The sequence below is a fragment of the Scatophagus argus genome, chromosome 13 (genome assembly GCF_020382885.2).
Source record: "Scatophagus argus isolate fScaArg1 chromosome 13, fScaArg1.pri, whole genome shotgun sequence".
NCBI classification, from domain to species: Eukaryota; Metazoa; Chordata; class Actinopteri; family Scatophagidae; genus Scatophagus; species Scatophagus argus.
The window spans coordinates 16,818,676-16,833,187 of record NC_058505.1 but is presented as its reverse complement, the minus strand read 5'-3'; the positions used below and the strand labels follow the sequence as shown (position 1 = coordinate 16,833,187).

Below are 14,512 nucleotides of genomic sequence, written 5' to 3'. Positions count from 1 at the left end.
AGACACCTGCATACCAACATCAAAACATACAGCTGCAACAGCACACTGAGAATATTCAGCACGTTCAGTCCTCGGATAAAAACAGAGTGCCCGGGAAAAGAGGATTGCAGCCCTGCATTTACAGATAATCTTTGAAACGAGGTAGGGCAAAGAGAAACCTAGGAATTCTGTTAACAAAATGAAGGGGGAAAAAAGAGCATCAGGCACGCTTATCTCTGAAAGTCTCCTACTACCCAACCGGGTCAGATGAATAAAGAGGTTTTAACCTAATTTCTCACATCCACCACCATTCTGACCATGTCTGGCCACAGCCAGCGAGAGGTAGTGTGTGTGAAAGTAACGGAATTAATCCAGTTTTTTGACTTGAAAACCACAGCTGGAACCATATGATAAATGCTGTTACACATCAAAAGATGCTGTCTTCAAACACGTGCTCACTCAGTTTTCTGTTTTTCATGAAACACCTCAAATGTGCTCACTACAAGACGGTGAGCACATTTGTTGTATTTCTTGTTTCACAGTATAGTACATCAAAGTACATTTTCATAACAGAACACAGCCAGAATAAAAAGGACAGCAGTCTCTGTGGCTCCAAGCAAATGAGTTGGCAGGGTGCAGAGCAGTATTAGCTTTTCAACTAATTCACTTCCATCCTGTGTAATGACTCATCACACAGAAAATAATGGTGATGGTAGATCAAAAAATCATACAATGATGCTTTATGCAAAGATTTCACTGCCCCCTGCTGGACAAAACAACAAGAAACTTACATAAGAGATGTCACTGTGGTTACCTGCAGACCTGGCTAACAGATCTGCAGGTGTGTGTTTGTGTGTGTGTGTTGTATCCGAGCTTCGTTTCAACATTGTGTAGAGCTTCAACTGTAAGACAATGTAACCGTATTACAAACGAGGGAAAGAAAAATCAGATGAGAGTCAGTCAGCCTATCATATCTATCAGTGTGACATAAAAGATGTTACGGCATATTGTGCGACCCATCAGATTCTGTGACCTGATTAGGATTTTCAGCCATTTTTAACGGAAGCTGATACTCAACTACACCCAAACAGCAGCAGTAACAATCCTAAGCTGTTACTGTTGCCTTTCAATGACACTGTGCCCTCTCACCGAGGAACTTCTCTCTCAGGGCTGAGAGTACATTATTCTCCTCCAGTGCTCAGGGCTCAGAGTCAGTTACCGAACAACACTCTTGAGGCTGGGAGGAGGGGCTCACGTGCCTGCTCAAGGTGCTTCACTGAAGTGGTGTTCCAACAACATCTGAGCTCAAATCCATCCCAGCCCTCGATTCAGATTTTCTCAATACCTTTGTGCCATCACTTAAAATAGATGTGAGCTATCATTCTTCTATTAAAAGAGGTAAAAAGTCAGATTTCATGGGTGTGAAATTACTGCAATTCCAGGACTGTCACTCACAGCAACTAATCATGCCGCAGATTACTGAGTAATGCAGGAACATGAGGGGAGGACTCGGTATTTCAAAGCCAAGGCATATCAAAGCCTGAAGATAGAAGCAGAAATTACATTTTCATAACTCGTTTAACTTTTTGTTATTATTGTTCAAACTCTTCACACTTGATACAACTTTTTCCTGTTTTTCATCTGGAAATGTTGACATGACATACTTTAAACTTAACACCACCAAAATTTGAGTAGCTCACTGTAACCTAATATTTTGATTAACAATTTCACTGATGGATAGAGGCATGGAATTCCATCCAAACAGAACAGGTTCATTTTCATTCAACAAAATGCTTCAAATTGTATATTTTACAAACACCCTGCACTGAACCCTGCATTTCAGCTTGGTTCAATCCCAACAATTCTGTGCTCCCCTTGAAAATTGGAGGCACATTTACCAACAGGCCAGAACTGAATTCTTATGAAGTAAAGGCACAGATAGAGAATGAGATATGTTAAAAAACAACAAAACAAAACAAAAAAATAAAACCAAAAAAAACACAAAAAAACACAAAACAGGAATTTCTCCACAAAGGAGTTACTGGTTGTTGAGTCAGTGTAACAAAATTCTACTGAATTATTTTGTAAAATTTGTGGGTTGAACAGTCAGTATTTCCAAAAGAAATGAAAAAAGCTTTAATTGAAAGACATTTTTTGATTTAAGTTATAACAAATATAAACATCTGACAAGACCTGAACAGTGAACATGAACATGAACAAAAACCTAGTCATAGTGAAGGGACTGTATCATGTTGAAGCTTAAAGCTACCTGTGGATTCAAAAATTAACATCTATGCTTTCTGGGAAGAACCCCATGCATTCAGTGACAGGGAGTGGAGACATTAAATGTCAAACAGGTCCTGAGAGGGCAACATTCACCCCAAATGTCGCAGAGCTTGGCTCTGTTTTCCTGTTCATCATGTCATGTATGGTAGAGATGGGCAATGGTTTGCTCTTGTCTCTCCTTGAGGCCTGAAGTAAGTCCACCACTGTGCAACTGGGCTTAGGACGCCTGCGTCTTGATGCCCGTTTCTCCACCCGGGTCTTGGCTGGAGGAAGCCCATCACATATTCGGGTGCAAGCTGTGGTGATGCCACAGAAGGAGGGGTCATCTGAATGTGAAGATCCCTCCGAACTGCCCTCTGATGGCGAGTCTCTAAACATGGGTTGAAGCAACCTTTTTGCAAGAGGTGTGGGGTGTGTGGTGACAGGTCCACCATTACATACAACACCTCCATTACACAGTTCTGGAGCAGTGTGAAAAGAGGGTTTCAGAGTCTCCACTTTCTCCATGGGTTTCATCTTACGACGTCTCCTCTGCATGGGAAAAGATTAGGGACATAGAACATCTTATTATTAAGTGTTAATCAGTTACAACTAGTACCTAAAAGAGGTATTTTGCACTACTATTCTGCACTGCAATAAATTTGTCTTTACACACCTTTCTGTTAGCTGGACAAAGACTCTGTGTGTCCTCTGCATGCAACATTTCTGGGTCTGTGAGACAAAGAAAGAGGTTAATTTCTGCATACATAAAGAGCAGCTTAATTATGGATTGATTCGCTACTATTCAAGACATATGAGAAAAACCTTGAAACAAATTAGTTTTATTCCCCTGATGGCACTTGTGCTTACCGTCAGTGGTGTTTAACTGGAACGACTCAGAGTGTATGAGTGGATAGGATGCACTCCTCTTCAAGCCCATCTCATCACAGGAAGAGAACTGCCTATTAAGGAAACAGTAATGCTTGAAGGAAACCTTTATTAAGACGTGAGTCTCAGCTGTGTGATCACTTAAGATTCCAGCCGCAATGTTCTTGATGAATAATTTCATCAATAAACTGGTTTAATGCGTATAGGAATTTCAAAGCACTGTAACCACTGCCCATAAGCTGTAATAGCCCTTTGGAAGATACCACTAAGTGCTTATTCACATCTGACCTCTCAACTAGACCTTTTTCTTTTCCACCGTGCATGTAAAAAGATTTTACCCTTCTGAATCTTGTAGAATCTTGTGGATCGTATCTGTACATAGCAGTATTCATCATTACATAGTCAAAAAGAAAAACTCTACAACTGTCTTGATACCTTTCGGGGCAGCAGTAGGTGTAGCTCTTAGCTATGGGTGGCTCTGGTTCTGTGGCTGGAGGAAGACTAGCGATGCGGCAGTGGTTGGCACACAGCAGCAGGCCGAGACACAGGCACAACACCAGAGACAGCACCAGGTAGTTCTGCCTGTCTGACACCTGGGAAACAGAACATTGACTATATGATTAGCAAAACAATGTCTGATGTGACAAATTGAAAAATTACGGTGAAGGAAATGGAATATAATTGCAACAGTTACACAAATACAGATTCAGATGCGTTTTTCAGAAGCTGAATCAGTAAAATACCTACGCATTTAGTAGCCAGTCTCAAACAATGTGAGAGAATTATGCGTGAAAGTGTAGCAGATGGTCCTAATGACTTGGTCCTGGGCATACACTAAATGTACTCAGTTTGATATCGGACTTAAAAAACCCCTGACTAGAGATGAAGGCTTTGTGCTTGGTGTATTGGATCTACCTCACTCTGCAGCTGGCTGACTGTGACAGACAGGTTGAGAACCAGCAGAGTCATATTCTCCAGTTGCCCCTGCAGCAACTGAATGGATTCAGTCTGACGCTGGTCCTACGGGAGAAAAAGGACATCAAATTAAGCAACCACAAACACACATTCATGTCTTTGAAATGGTATGTTAAAGTATTACAAATCGATATTTTATGGTATGTTTCAGTAGGGGCAGTTCAACCCTCTCACAAAGCTGATAATTCTGTGTCATCAGACAGTTGCTGATTTAAACATCCTTCATATATATATGGAACAACATTATCATTCATTTGAAGTCGTGTTTTTCAAATGCAAGTCCAGTATTATAATTATAATATCACTTTTAGCTTTGTGGGTTGAAGAGAGCAATACGAGAAAACCAGTTGAAAGCTGTAAAAACAAAACACAATACACAAAAACACCCTGTTGAGTTGATGTGGACTGCAGAGTCAGGTGATAATTTTCAGAGAATTGTTCACTAACAGCAACCCTTTTCTCATAACACATTACTGCAGCTTTACACCCAACACAGAACGCTTTTGGGGAAAACAAACACTTGAAGCAGCTCAAATCAAACGCATTTTGCACTGGAACAAAACTGTCTCCGAGCCTCAGAAAAAGCACATTTTCATTTGCTCTCTCATTGCTCACCTGCTCCTCTGCCATTCTTGAGGTGTTCTGGAGTTTAATGATGGTTTTGTTGAAAGCTTTCTGCATCTCCTCCATCTGTTTTCGATACCTTGAATGAAAACATTGCAGACGATGTGTTAGTATCACCCTATCCTCACTGCCTGCATGAAGGACGACATGAAATTTGTTCTCTGTAGCACTGGTGTGTCCCTGTGTGTCTCACCTCTGGCTTAGCTGCTCCAGGTAACGTCCGCTAAGTGACATGTTCATCTCCAGAGCCTTGATGCGGTTATTGAGTCTCATGAAGACAGACTCTTTCTGGCTGGAGCCATGCACCAGGTTCCCGTTCTGCTCTGTGCCATTGGGGGGATCTGCATAGATGTCCGAGTGGGGCGGTGAGGTAGACGATGAAGGAGAGGAAGCAGTAGAGGAGGGAGATGATGCAGAGATGTCTTCTGCAAAATCTTCCATTTTATTTTCTGTGATGAGTGGGCGACCAAGTTCTGTGATGAAGTCTGGAGCAGGCTGGGTTACTTCAGTGGAAGCAGCACCACTTTCAGGTACAGCTGGTGGGTCAGGGTGATGTTCTAAATGAGGGGAGGTGGTGGGATGGAGGATTTCAGTTTGATCTGTCTTATCTGGGCTTTGGACAGGGGAACTTATCTCTGCTTGAGAAATATCAGAATCAGATTTCTCTTCTTCTTCTGGCACCACTGAGGTACCATCCACAGTAGCACTGACACTGGGCTGCACATAGATGGAGCCACTGAGAGAGGCTGAGGGTTCAATGTGCTTCTCTTCAGCCAGCACGTCCTGGCTCTTTCCTGGATTGTCAAAAGACAGCTGTGGTGTCTCCACAATAGGGGTAGGTTTGGCAGATGATGAGTCAGCGGCACTGGGTTTGGGGAGGCTTGAGGTTTGACTGGGCTCCAGCAGAGGAGGTCCTGACATGGACTCTTTGTGAGACTCTGCTGTGCTCCCCGAAGGCTGTGGGGTTTCTGATGGGCTGGCTCTGCTCTCTGGCTCCAGTTCAGAAGCTTGTTCTTTTTCATGTTGATGATGTACCTCACTGTGGTGCTGTTGAGGTTCAGGGGTGGCAGAAGGAGACAAGGGTTGGTGCCAGACGGATGTTTGGATGGGAGCAATCACTTGCTTCCTGCCCACAGTTTGGCACTTCCTTCTTTTGGAGAGCAGGGCTGAACACTGCCGACGGAGATACTCCTGGAGGGAAGCTGCACAAGAGCAAGAGGAAGAAAATGAAGGAAGTAACGGACAGTAGTTTAGGGTTTCTTCTTGTCGCTCATGATGATGCCTTTTCACTTTTTCTTCATCCATCTCCTCCTCTTTATCCAAAAGGGTGATTGTAGAGCTGATAGGTTCTTCCTCATCTTTCCCTAAAGGAATCACAAATTTTTCCTCTGTTGGGAGGAGCTCTTGTTTGCTTGTATTGGTGGCAGGGGTCTCTGGCACGAGGGTCTCTGTAGAGGGTGCTACTGTGACAGGGATATCAGAGTCTAGTAAAATCTTTTCCTCTTCAGAGTCTGGACTAGAGGAGCAAGAAGGACAATGTACATATTATATAAAGTAAGAGAAAGAGCACAGTATTACAACCACAAGAAAAAAGCTCTTGCAGCTCATCTAAAAATGTCTTGTTCCATCGATTTTTTTCACAAAGCACTGGTTCATGAAAAAGCAGATTTCCAGACCTGACAAATTAATACTTATTAAATAACAATTAATAAGACACCAGAGTTGAAAAAGCACAACTAACATTAGTTTGTAAGTTTTTTTTGCTTTAATCTCATCATTGTCACCTTGCACAGCTTACATACACATCGACTTTGACAGACTGTATACGAGATTTATAAAAGGAAAAGGTAGAGATATCTAGTTATACTTATACACTTCACAAGCAATTTTACATAGATTTTCATGTAGACTGCAGATAGGTCATAAAGTATTCAAGATACTAGACCATATTTACCATTTTAACTGTGTTCCAACAATTTTAATCTGCCAACAATATATTTAAAGTTTAGTCAAGGTGAATTTACAATTCTACTCACACTGAAGTAAAGTCTGTACTGGTTGTTTGTTTGGTGGTTTTAAGTTGGGTTGATGGATCAGTCATGTTTACATCCTGTGATGAAATGTTTCCTACAAAACAAATAAGAAAACATTAAGAGTGAACATAAAAATTATTATAATTTACAAAAGTCATCATCAACACAACGTTGAAGTCGGGAAAATAAAACAGTGACTGTATCTCTTTCAGAAAGCAAAAGCTATGAGACGATTCTGGATGATAAAGCTGATGGCGCTGGTCATACCTTGCATATTTGGGCTTCCGCCGAGAACATTGACAGCTATATCATTTACCATCTTCAAAATGACATCTGAAGAGAACATGTAAACATCAGAGAAAGAAGTTACTTGTAGTCCTGCTCTGGGATCACCAAAGTCCACTTTATGCGGTAAAAATCCATGATTGCTATACTTACCTTTTGCTGATCCAATCAGATTCTTGGATAACTTGACTTCATCAGGTGCATATCCAACAGGATAATCTATTGGAAGCAATGTCCTTAATAACACGCATCAACCTCACAGCAAAACAATGACAAATCTAACTGCAAAATTCTTTAATTCTGGTTCACTGAATATAAATATATGCCTGAAAACACAAATGGAATGGAGAAATTTCAGTGTGATTAGCGTCTTATATTATCCCCACAAGTGATACAAACTGTATCAAACAGGTTGCTCAGAGTATCTTGCACATTTTAATGCTTTAATTTATCACAGGTCGAGAAAAATTCCAATTGCATTAAGACATATAATGTTCTCACTTTCAAAGTCATCATCCTGATCATCTGGTTTTTCTGTGGGATCAGCTATATCCTCATACTCTTCCACCATACTTGTACCAAACACCCTGAGAAAAAAAAAAAAAACATACATCAAAATCATACTATAACCAGGCTCATGTAACTGTTTTTGACAGTCTGCAGGGGGAAGAGAGCTACTCCAAAAGTCTATGACACACACATGGTGCCACATGGTTAGATTTTAACTCCTTCTGCCACCTCTTTTGTGACCAGGCATCAGTTATATTCATATTTACATTTTGCATAAATGAAAAGAACAGCTGTTAACAAAGGGGAAAGAAGAATTCTAAATCCGGGGCCACAAAGTCCCTTTGTAGGACCACTACACCAATGTGATGCTAAGCGGGTAGAGACTTCATTTCCTGAATTTTGGTGACTTTTTATGCATGTAAATAACCAAAAAACATGCCTAACAGCAAACTGACCTCAGGCAGAACAGCCCATCATTATTTTTTGGGGAGAAGTGCATGTCACCACACCTTCAAAATGCAGCCAATGAAGGGCCCTGAAGCAAACATGGGCACTTCAGGGATCAGTTACATTTCAGTTGGAGCCAATGCCCCTCTGGCCCTGCCCGCTGATCTGCCCACATGCTAACACATGCATTTGTTCTCCTGGTTCCCATGAAAGGCTTGATAGTGCGACACAGGCTAAGGGTGAGCTGTCCATGACTGCATGCCAAATATTACATAATATCACTTGACACCATCTAGGCTCATGCAGCATACAACATGCTGTCAACTGGAAAAAACATGCTTTAAACCAGCTGGTTTAATCTGTTTTGGTTTGTTTTTATTGAAATGCACAATCAACAAGAAAAACAAAACAAAAAAACTAGAACAATAAGAACATCCACAGCAACAGCTACATTTTGGTTTGTTTCGTTTGTTTCATTGTAAGGTATCTCATTTCCTTTTTAAACAGCTTACAACTGCAAAATCTGACAACACGTCACATGGCATGGTAAAAATAGGTTATGAAACCTTAAAACTGAGTGAATATTACATACCTTATGAGACTGAGGGGACAGAAATGTTCAGAACCAAAGTGAGACACCAGCTCTACCTAGAAAATGAAAAAATAAATAAGATATTATCATAGTAATGTGCGCTGTATCATACCATCAACATTCTCACCAATGGTTGTGTTATTTATAAACAGCAAAGCCATAATTTTGTTTCATTGCAAAAACAACACAATGACTTATAATGAAACAATGAGAGACTGGCAAAGTGAGTAAATTTGAGAGGAAAACAGATCATCTGACATACAACATGTGATTATGTAAAAGACACCGGGTGGACATCATTACGTGTGATATGAAATGCATTCACAAAGACTTTCTTGAAGTTATAACACGCAGCAGCTAGCACAGCAAATCAGATCTGACTCGGTTTGGAATTGATTACACAACTGAGACAAAAGAGAGACACAACATACACCCCCCCCCCCCCCCCCCCCCCCCCAGCATGGTTACTATGCAGGTCACTCAACCACAGACCTCTACAAGAAAAGCAGGCTAACCTTTATGTACTTGGTGAACATCTGAAGCAAAAGAGACAGAAAAAAAGAGAAACAAAATTAAAGAGATGTACACATGCGGTCAAAACAGGTTGCTTTTAAGTTGGGTCACTTCAGATGTAAAACAACCACTATGCCTTCATCTCTGAGACTCAGCCATGTCCAAAACCAGAATGTAAAACACTGTCCAAACTGGCCCAGTCATATTTTACATTTCAGGAAAGTGGTGTGCTCTTATCCAGAATTAAAGAATAACTTGAGCAACACTGAAACTGTACTTGAGCTCTTATAATATAATCTAATTATTCTACAGATGACAGACCTTTTGAAGGTAAGAAAGATGAAGAAAAAGCCAAAACTTCAATTTATAGAGATTCAGAGAGAAAGTGTATGCAGTGGTAGTGTGTAAGGAAAAAAAAATTATTGTGCTCACCTTTACATATTTAGCATAAAGACGTTCATCTAATGGGAAGCTCTGAACTGTGCGCTCATCCCGGCCGTGAAAGGTTCCCAGTTTAAGCCACTTGTTTGTTGGATATCTACACCAGATTGAGACGACATTGCAAGGACACAGAATTCGATCATTAAAATCTGGCTTCACATTTCTGATATGTTAGCTATAATTTTATTGTAACATGTGCTTAATTTTCTAAGAAAAAATAAAATGAATATTAACTTTTGCAGATTAGAAACTGTTGATGACATGCAGCTTAAGTGAAGTTATGACATATTTATTCACATTTTGCCTTATAAACACAACTAGTAGCTGTAGTACATACCTATCACTAATGGAAACGAGAAAGTCTTTAGGAGTGGAAGAGAAGAGCTCAAAGTTAGCAATGTCCAATTGCTTCACCTGGATGGGCTCACAGAGCTCAATGATGAACCTGAGGGAGAATGAGAAACAAAGTTTCAGACACTGACTTCAGGTTTAGAGGAGCACAACTGTTCTCACATTGCATCGGAAAGCAGGAGGTGCATGCATGCTACGTACCAGATTTTATTACTACAGGGATTTAACATGTATAAGTCCATGTTTTCCCTCAGTATGGCCGAAGTGCTCTGCATGGAACAAATCCACAAATCAGTATGCGCTCTTAGTTGTCATTATGGCAACACCTGACAGATTCCTCAGAAGGATGTGGAGTCATATGTGCAGTACCTTTGCCTCGGGGTTAGCGCCAAGAATCTTGGCTCCACACTCCACTGAGGCGTAGTTATTAAAGTTCTTCTGGATCTTTTTCACCATATGAGAAGCCTCATTGTTAGAAGTATGAACAGACTGAGCTGTGAAAGGAAGAAGATAGCATACAATTATGGGGGAGTTGTAAAATCCAGTCCCTTGTTTCACACACATACACGACTGTGTTACTTTCTTGATCATCAAGCTTTACATAACTTTATAAGGTGGATAAACCTCTAATCTTACTCTTTTCTTTCTCCACCTCCATCACCTTCCGCTTCCACTCATCAAAAGTTGGGATATCCTCAGGGTCTTTGCCACTCACAGTGGAATCTGTCTCTGTGGTAACAGTCGAGCTCAGGTCCTGCTAATGAGAAAATGAGAGCTGGGACACCTCCTTTGGTAGAGAGAGGAAAAATACTTTATGCAGGGTCTGAGGTTCTCACTTGTTCTTTCAGCATGTGTGACGTGTTGGCCTCCAGATGCTGTGTGCTATGGCTGGCTGGAGAACTCAAAGGAGGGTCAGTGTGAGTTTTAGCTCCTGCAGTGTTAACACTGGAAGTGTTTTCCAGAACTACTGGAGGACTGCTGAGGAAACAAAAACAAAACACTGCTGCCTTAATTGTCAGAGTCCCACTTAAAATTGCATTATACCCATAATCTAACAGTCAAAGCCAACCTGACAAAAACAGAGAAGTGCTTATCAGTGTTTTTATCTCAATAGATGGGGCACAAGAGTTACTATCCCACCTATCACTGTCATAGGGGTTGTTCTCTTCTTCTTCACAGTCAGCTGGAGGCAGTTCTGAATCAGTGATCTCAGGTGCAACTACATCAGATGCATCATCCGAAACACTGAAATGACAAAAAAAATCCACAATATATTTTTGCAATAATACAATATTCCATTTGCAGAAAGGACATCAAAGAAATATTATATACAAAGAATAATTAACATTATAAATCAAAGAATATTTTAAAGGAACTTGCTCTAGTACAGTGGTGTAATTTTGAGCAATGTATATTCCGTTTTCTGAAACACCAGAAAAACGAGATACAGAAAAGTAAGCATTTTTTGTAATTTTTACAGATAACTGGCAGATTAATTTGACTGAACAGCTCTTATGAAAAGCCAGGAGGTTAAAATATCTTGCCTATGTGCAATGTCATCCTGAAGATTAAGGATGCTGGGGTTGTCTTTAAGATCAACAGAGGTGTCAGAGAGAGGGTCAGGTGAACTGTGCGGAGAGGCTGAGTCCTGCTCTTGAGTGATGGAAGATTTGGGATGCTGATTTTCTGAGTTTTGCTCAGGTTCTGGCTCAGTTTGTGAAATTCCTTTGTCTGCTTCCAACTCTGCAGTGGGCTCCTTTACTTCAAGGGCCTGATGGATAAACAGAGAGAGATATTTGAGCCATCAAGTGAAATGTTAATAGGCTGACCCATTAGCCAGAGTTGAATTGATCATCCAAACACTTAAAGCTTCAAATTCCAGGAATGATCAATAAAGTGAACTAGACTGTACAATGTACCTCTGCATACTGATTTTTGTCCACCTCTGATGGTGATGTTGATTGTTCTTCTTTCTGCTCTTTATCCTTTATCAACTGCTCATTTTCAGATAGGGACTGGGCAGGTAAAACCCAGCTTTCCTCAACCTAGACAAAAACAAACGCACACACAGACACACAAATGAATAAATACACAAATATCACCGACACCATGAAATGGATAGTTAAGTTACAGACTCACAAATTTCAATGAGTAACATAACACTCTTTTCTGGCCAAAATATTCTGATACTGTTCTGCTACTGGACTTAATCTGATACATGTCTGGCATGGCAGCAGGTTTCCTCTGTTAAATAAGATGAAAAAATATATTTAATAAAGTGTATAGTCACAAAAAATTTCCTACAGCAACCTTGCGAATCCTCTGGAAAATGAGGTGAGTTGTAGTATGGTAGTATACTGTATAGCCGACAGTACCTTGTGATCATGAAACTTTTCCCCTGACTCTTCCTCCGAACTGATGTCCTGTGAGGACACGGGCCTCTGGGCCTCTTGGTGCGACTCTGTGCAAGCAACATAGCAACTAGGGTACCTACAAGAGAAAAGGGAAAAACAATCAGCGTCATAACACTATTAAGTCAATTTGTCTTAAAATGGGTCGGGAAAGAAGGACAGGTAATCTTTCAGCATATTAAGTTTTTATTTGACTGCAGTGTGTCATCCACTGAGGAAACTGCAAGCCAGTGTATTTGACTTCCTGAGAAGATCCCAGTGGCCTATACTCCAGTGTAGACAATTTATCTTATCTGTTTGCAGAGTCATGGAATATTGTAAGAGACACACCTCAAAAAAACTGTATACTGCTCCAGACTGCAAGACCTTGAAAAATAAATGTAAAATCTGCTAAAAAACAAAATTTGTGACCTGTTTCTTCAAGTGAAAGTGTTTGAATAAATTAAAACAATACTCTTTATTTTAACCAACACAGCTCTGTTGTGTCAGAGAAATGATCAGGGTCACAGTGACTGTCACTCCTAGAAAATACTGATAACTGGCGGTAAAAAGGCGATAAAAATTGCAATAATAATAATAACACGTTCCCGTGGGAGAAAAGGTCGTCCTGGTCCAGTCTCATAGGTCAAACTCCACCAGTGACTGCAATTTGTCAACAATCCAAGTCGTTATTTGGATTTTATTCCAGGTCAGCCATTGAGCTGGCTGATGCAACTGCTTTGCTGATCTGACTTGAGAGGCTGGACAGGCACAACAGACCTTTTGTTTTCTAATTGAAAGCCATAATGCAACTCCTGAAGGAAAAAGAGTTGTGTTAAGAGATGATTGGCTAAATAATTAATTAACTGATTACAGGCTACAAGTTAAGGCAATAGACTATACAAAATAACAATAATAATAATAATAACATGAAAAACAATATGCATTTGCTTTCTGCTGAAATGCACTGTGACAAAATCATGGATGTCTGACATTAAAAGGTCAAAAACTCACTCACAGTTTCACTCTAGAATAAGAGCTAAGGCAAAGCTGATGCAAGTAGGTCAGGTCAACATCACCAACATGGATTTTAATACCATATTACATCACATCCCTCTCTCCCTCCCTCCCCTAAAGAACAGCAGTCAGAACGTTATGCTTTGTTACCATCCTCTAACATCATATCGGGAGCCCATAATCATCCCACATAATCTCTCTCTGCTGGTTTTAATGTGTTCTGTCAGACTCACATGGACCACAACTTCCAGCATTCAAGATGAAGGAGGTGACTGACGTGAAAGGCTTTTAATTCTTTCAAAGGCTGATGAACCAAATCTGTCTAACTCCGACTAACGTTAGCTTTGACAGTAGGAGCCTTAGGAATCAACAGCCACAGATGCAGACTCAGCAGGGTCATCTGTACGTGGCAGAGATCTTCTAGTTGTTTTTAGTACATAGTCTTTCATAAAGTATATATAGGATTTGCTTGCCAGCTACAGTTTTAAAGAGATTCATACACTACAAACTTGTGAACAGGTAAAATTATCACTGTGACAAAATAATAGGCAGCTAATACAATGTCACGATGAGGCGTCGGGGTAACGTTATATGTGTAAAACAGCTACTCTATTAAGCACAGCTTGTTTATCAGTTAGCTGTTAACCGTGCTCACAAGCTATCAGGGACAGCAACTCAAACTAACTCGTACCGACAGCAAGTCAGAAGTCAGCCAGGTGCCACATCACAGCATATTGTTAAAGCTAGCTAGCTAGCTGATGTAATACGCTAACTAAGTAGATACTGGGTTACGTTTGTCAGACAGTTTGTGAGATTTCATAGTCCAATGTCTGTCAGTGACACAATAACAATACTCGGTTCAAATGGAGAAATTTTTAAGCGACTTACCGACAGGCTACAGCAACACATAGCCACACTGACACAACTCGCCATAACAGTGGTGTCATCTTCATCCCTCGCCTACCGGAACAGACATCGTCGCCGTACCCAGAAATAACGATTGATCCTCTTAGCTAGCAGTGTCTTGAGCTATGCGGAATATAGTTTCACCCGTAGTTTCATGTTAACTTACTAACCTTCGCAGTTTCACGGGTGAAGTAATGCTAGCTGCTGTCACCTACACGCAACTGTCAGAGCGTGTCAGCGTTCGACTGTCCAATGAAAAGACAGAAAGATTGTTGCGCAGTTCAAACTGAGCGTGT

The 14,512-nt window shown here is 40.6% G+C and overlaps 1 protein-coding gene across 7 annotated transcripts; it reads right to left on the bottom strand.

The window, feature by feature from the left end:
- Positions 1 to 1,552: 1,552 nt before the first annotated feature.
- On the bottom strand, positions 1,553 to 14,483 carry LOC124069925 (SUN domain-containing ossification factor-like). 7 transcript variants are annotated; one of them, XM_046409449.1, is made up of 24 exons: positions 14,199 to 14,482; positions 12,279 to 12,393; positions 11,823 to 11,948; positions 11,448 to 11,674; positions 11,044 to 11,148; positions 10,740 to 10,881; positions 10,540 to 10,660; positions 10,273 to 10,397; positions 10,105 to 10,172; positions 9,890 to 9,997; positions 9,544 to 9,649; positions 9,114 to 9,134; positions 8,599 to 8,654; positions 7,551 to 7,636; positions 7,203 to 7,268; positions 7,032 to 7,097; positions 6,768 to 6,858; positions 4,925 to 6,247; positions 4,723 to 4,810; positions 4,048 to 4,152; positions 3,568 to 3,725; positions 3,115 to 3,206; positions 2,921 to 2,976; positions 1,553 to 2,796 (listed from the first exon to the last, which is right to left on the bottom strand). In XM_046409449.1, the coding sequence occupies exons 1-24, from the start codon at positions 14,261 to 14,263 to the stop codon at positions 2,329 to 2,331; spliced, it is 3,984 nt and encodes a 1,327-aa protein (XP_046265405.1). In that variant the 5' UTR covers positions 14,264 to 14,482; the 3' UTR covers positions 1,553 to 2,328. The 7 variants fall into 7 exon arrangements, with proteins under 7 accessions (XP_046265405.1, XP_046265406.1, XP_046265407.1 ...); XM_046409450.1 differs by having other exon boundaries at positions 10,540 to 10,657; XM_046409451.1 differs by having other exon boundaries at positions 10,540 to 10,657; positions 10,740 to 10,878.
- Positions 14,484 to 14,512: the final 29 nt, after the last annotated feature.

Excerpts from the sequence above, each read along its gene's own strand:
- LOC124069925 (XM_046409445.1), bottom strand. The coding sequence starts at position 14,263 with ATGAAGATGACACCACTGTTATGGCGAGTTGTGTCAGTGTGGCTATGT. Across the intron at positions 8,655-9,113 it reads TGTTCACCAAGTACATAAAG|GTAGAGCTGGTGTCTCACTT; the intron begins GTTAGCCTGCTT and ends TTCATTTTCTAG. Across the intron at positions 7,269-7,550 it reads TCAGGATGATGACTTTGAAA|ATTATCCTGTTGGATATGCA; the intron begins GTGAGAACATTA and ends TGCTTCCAATAG.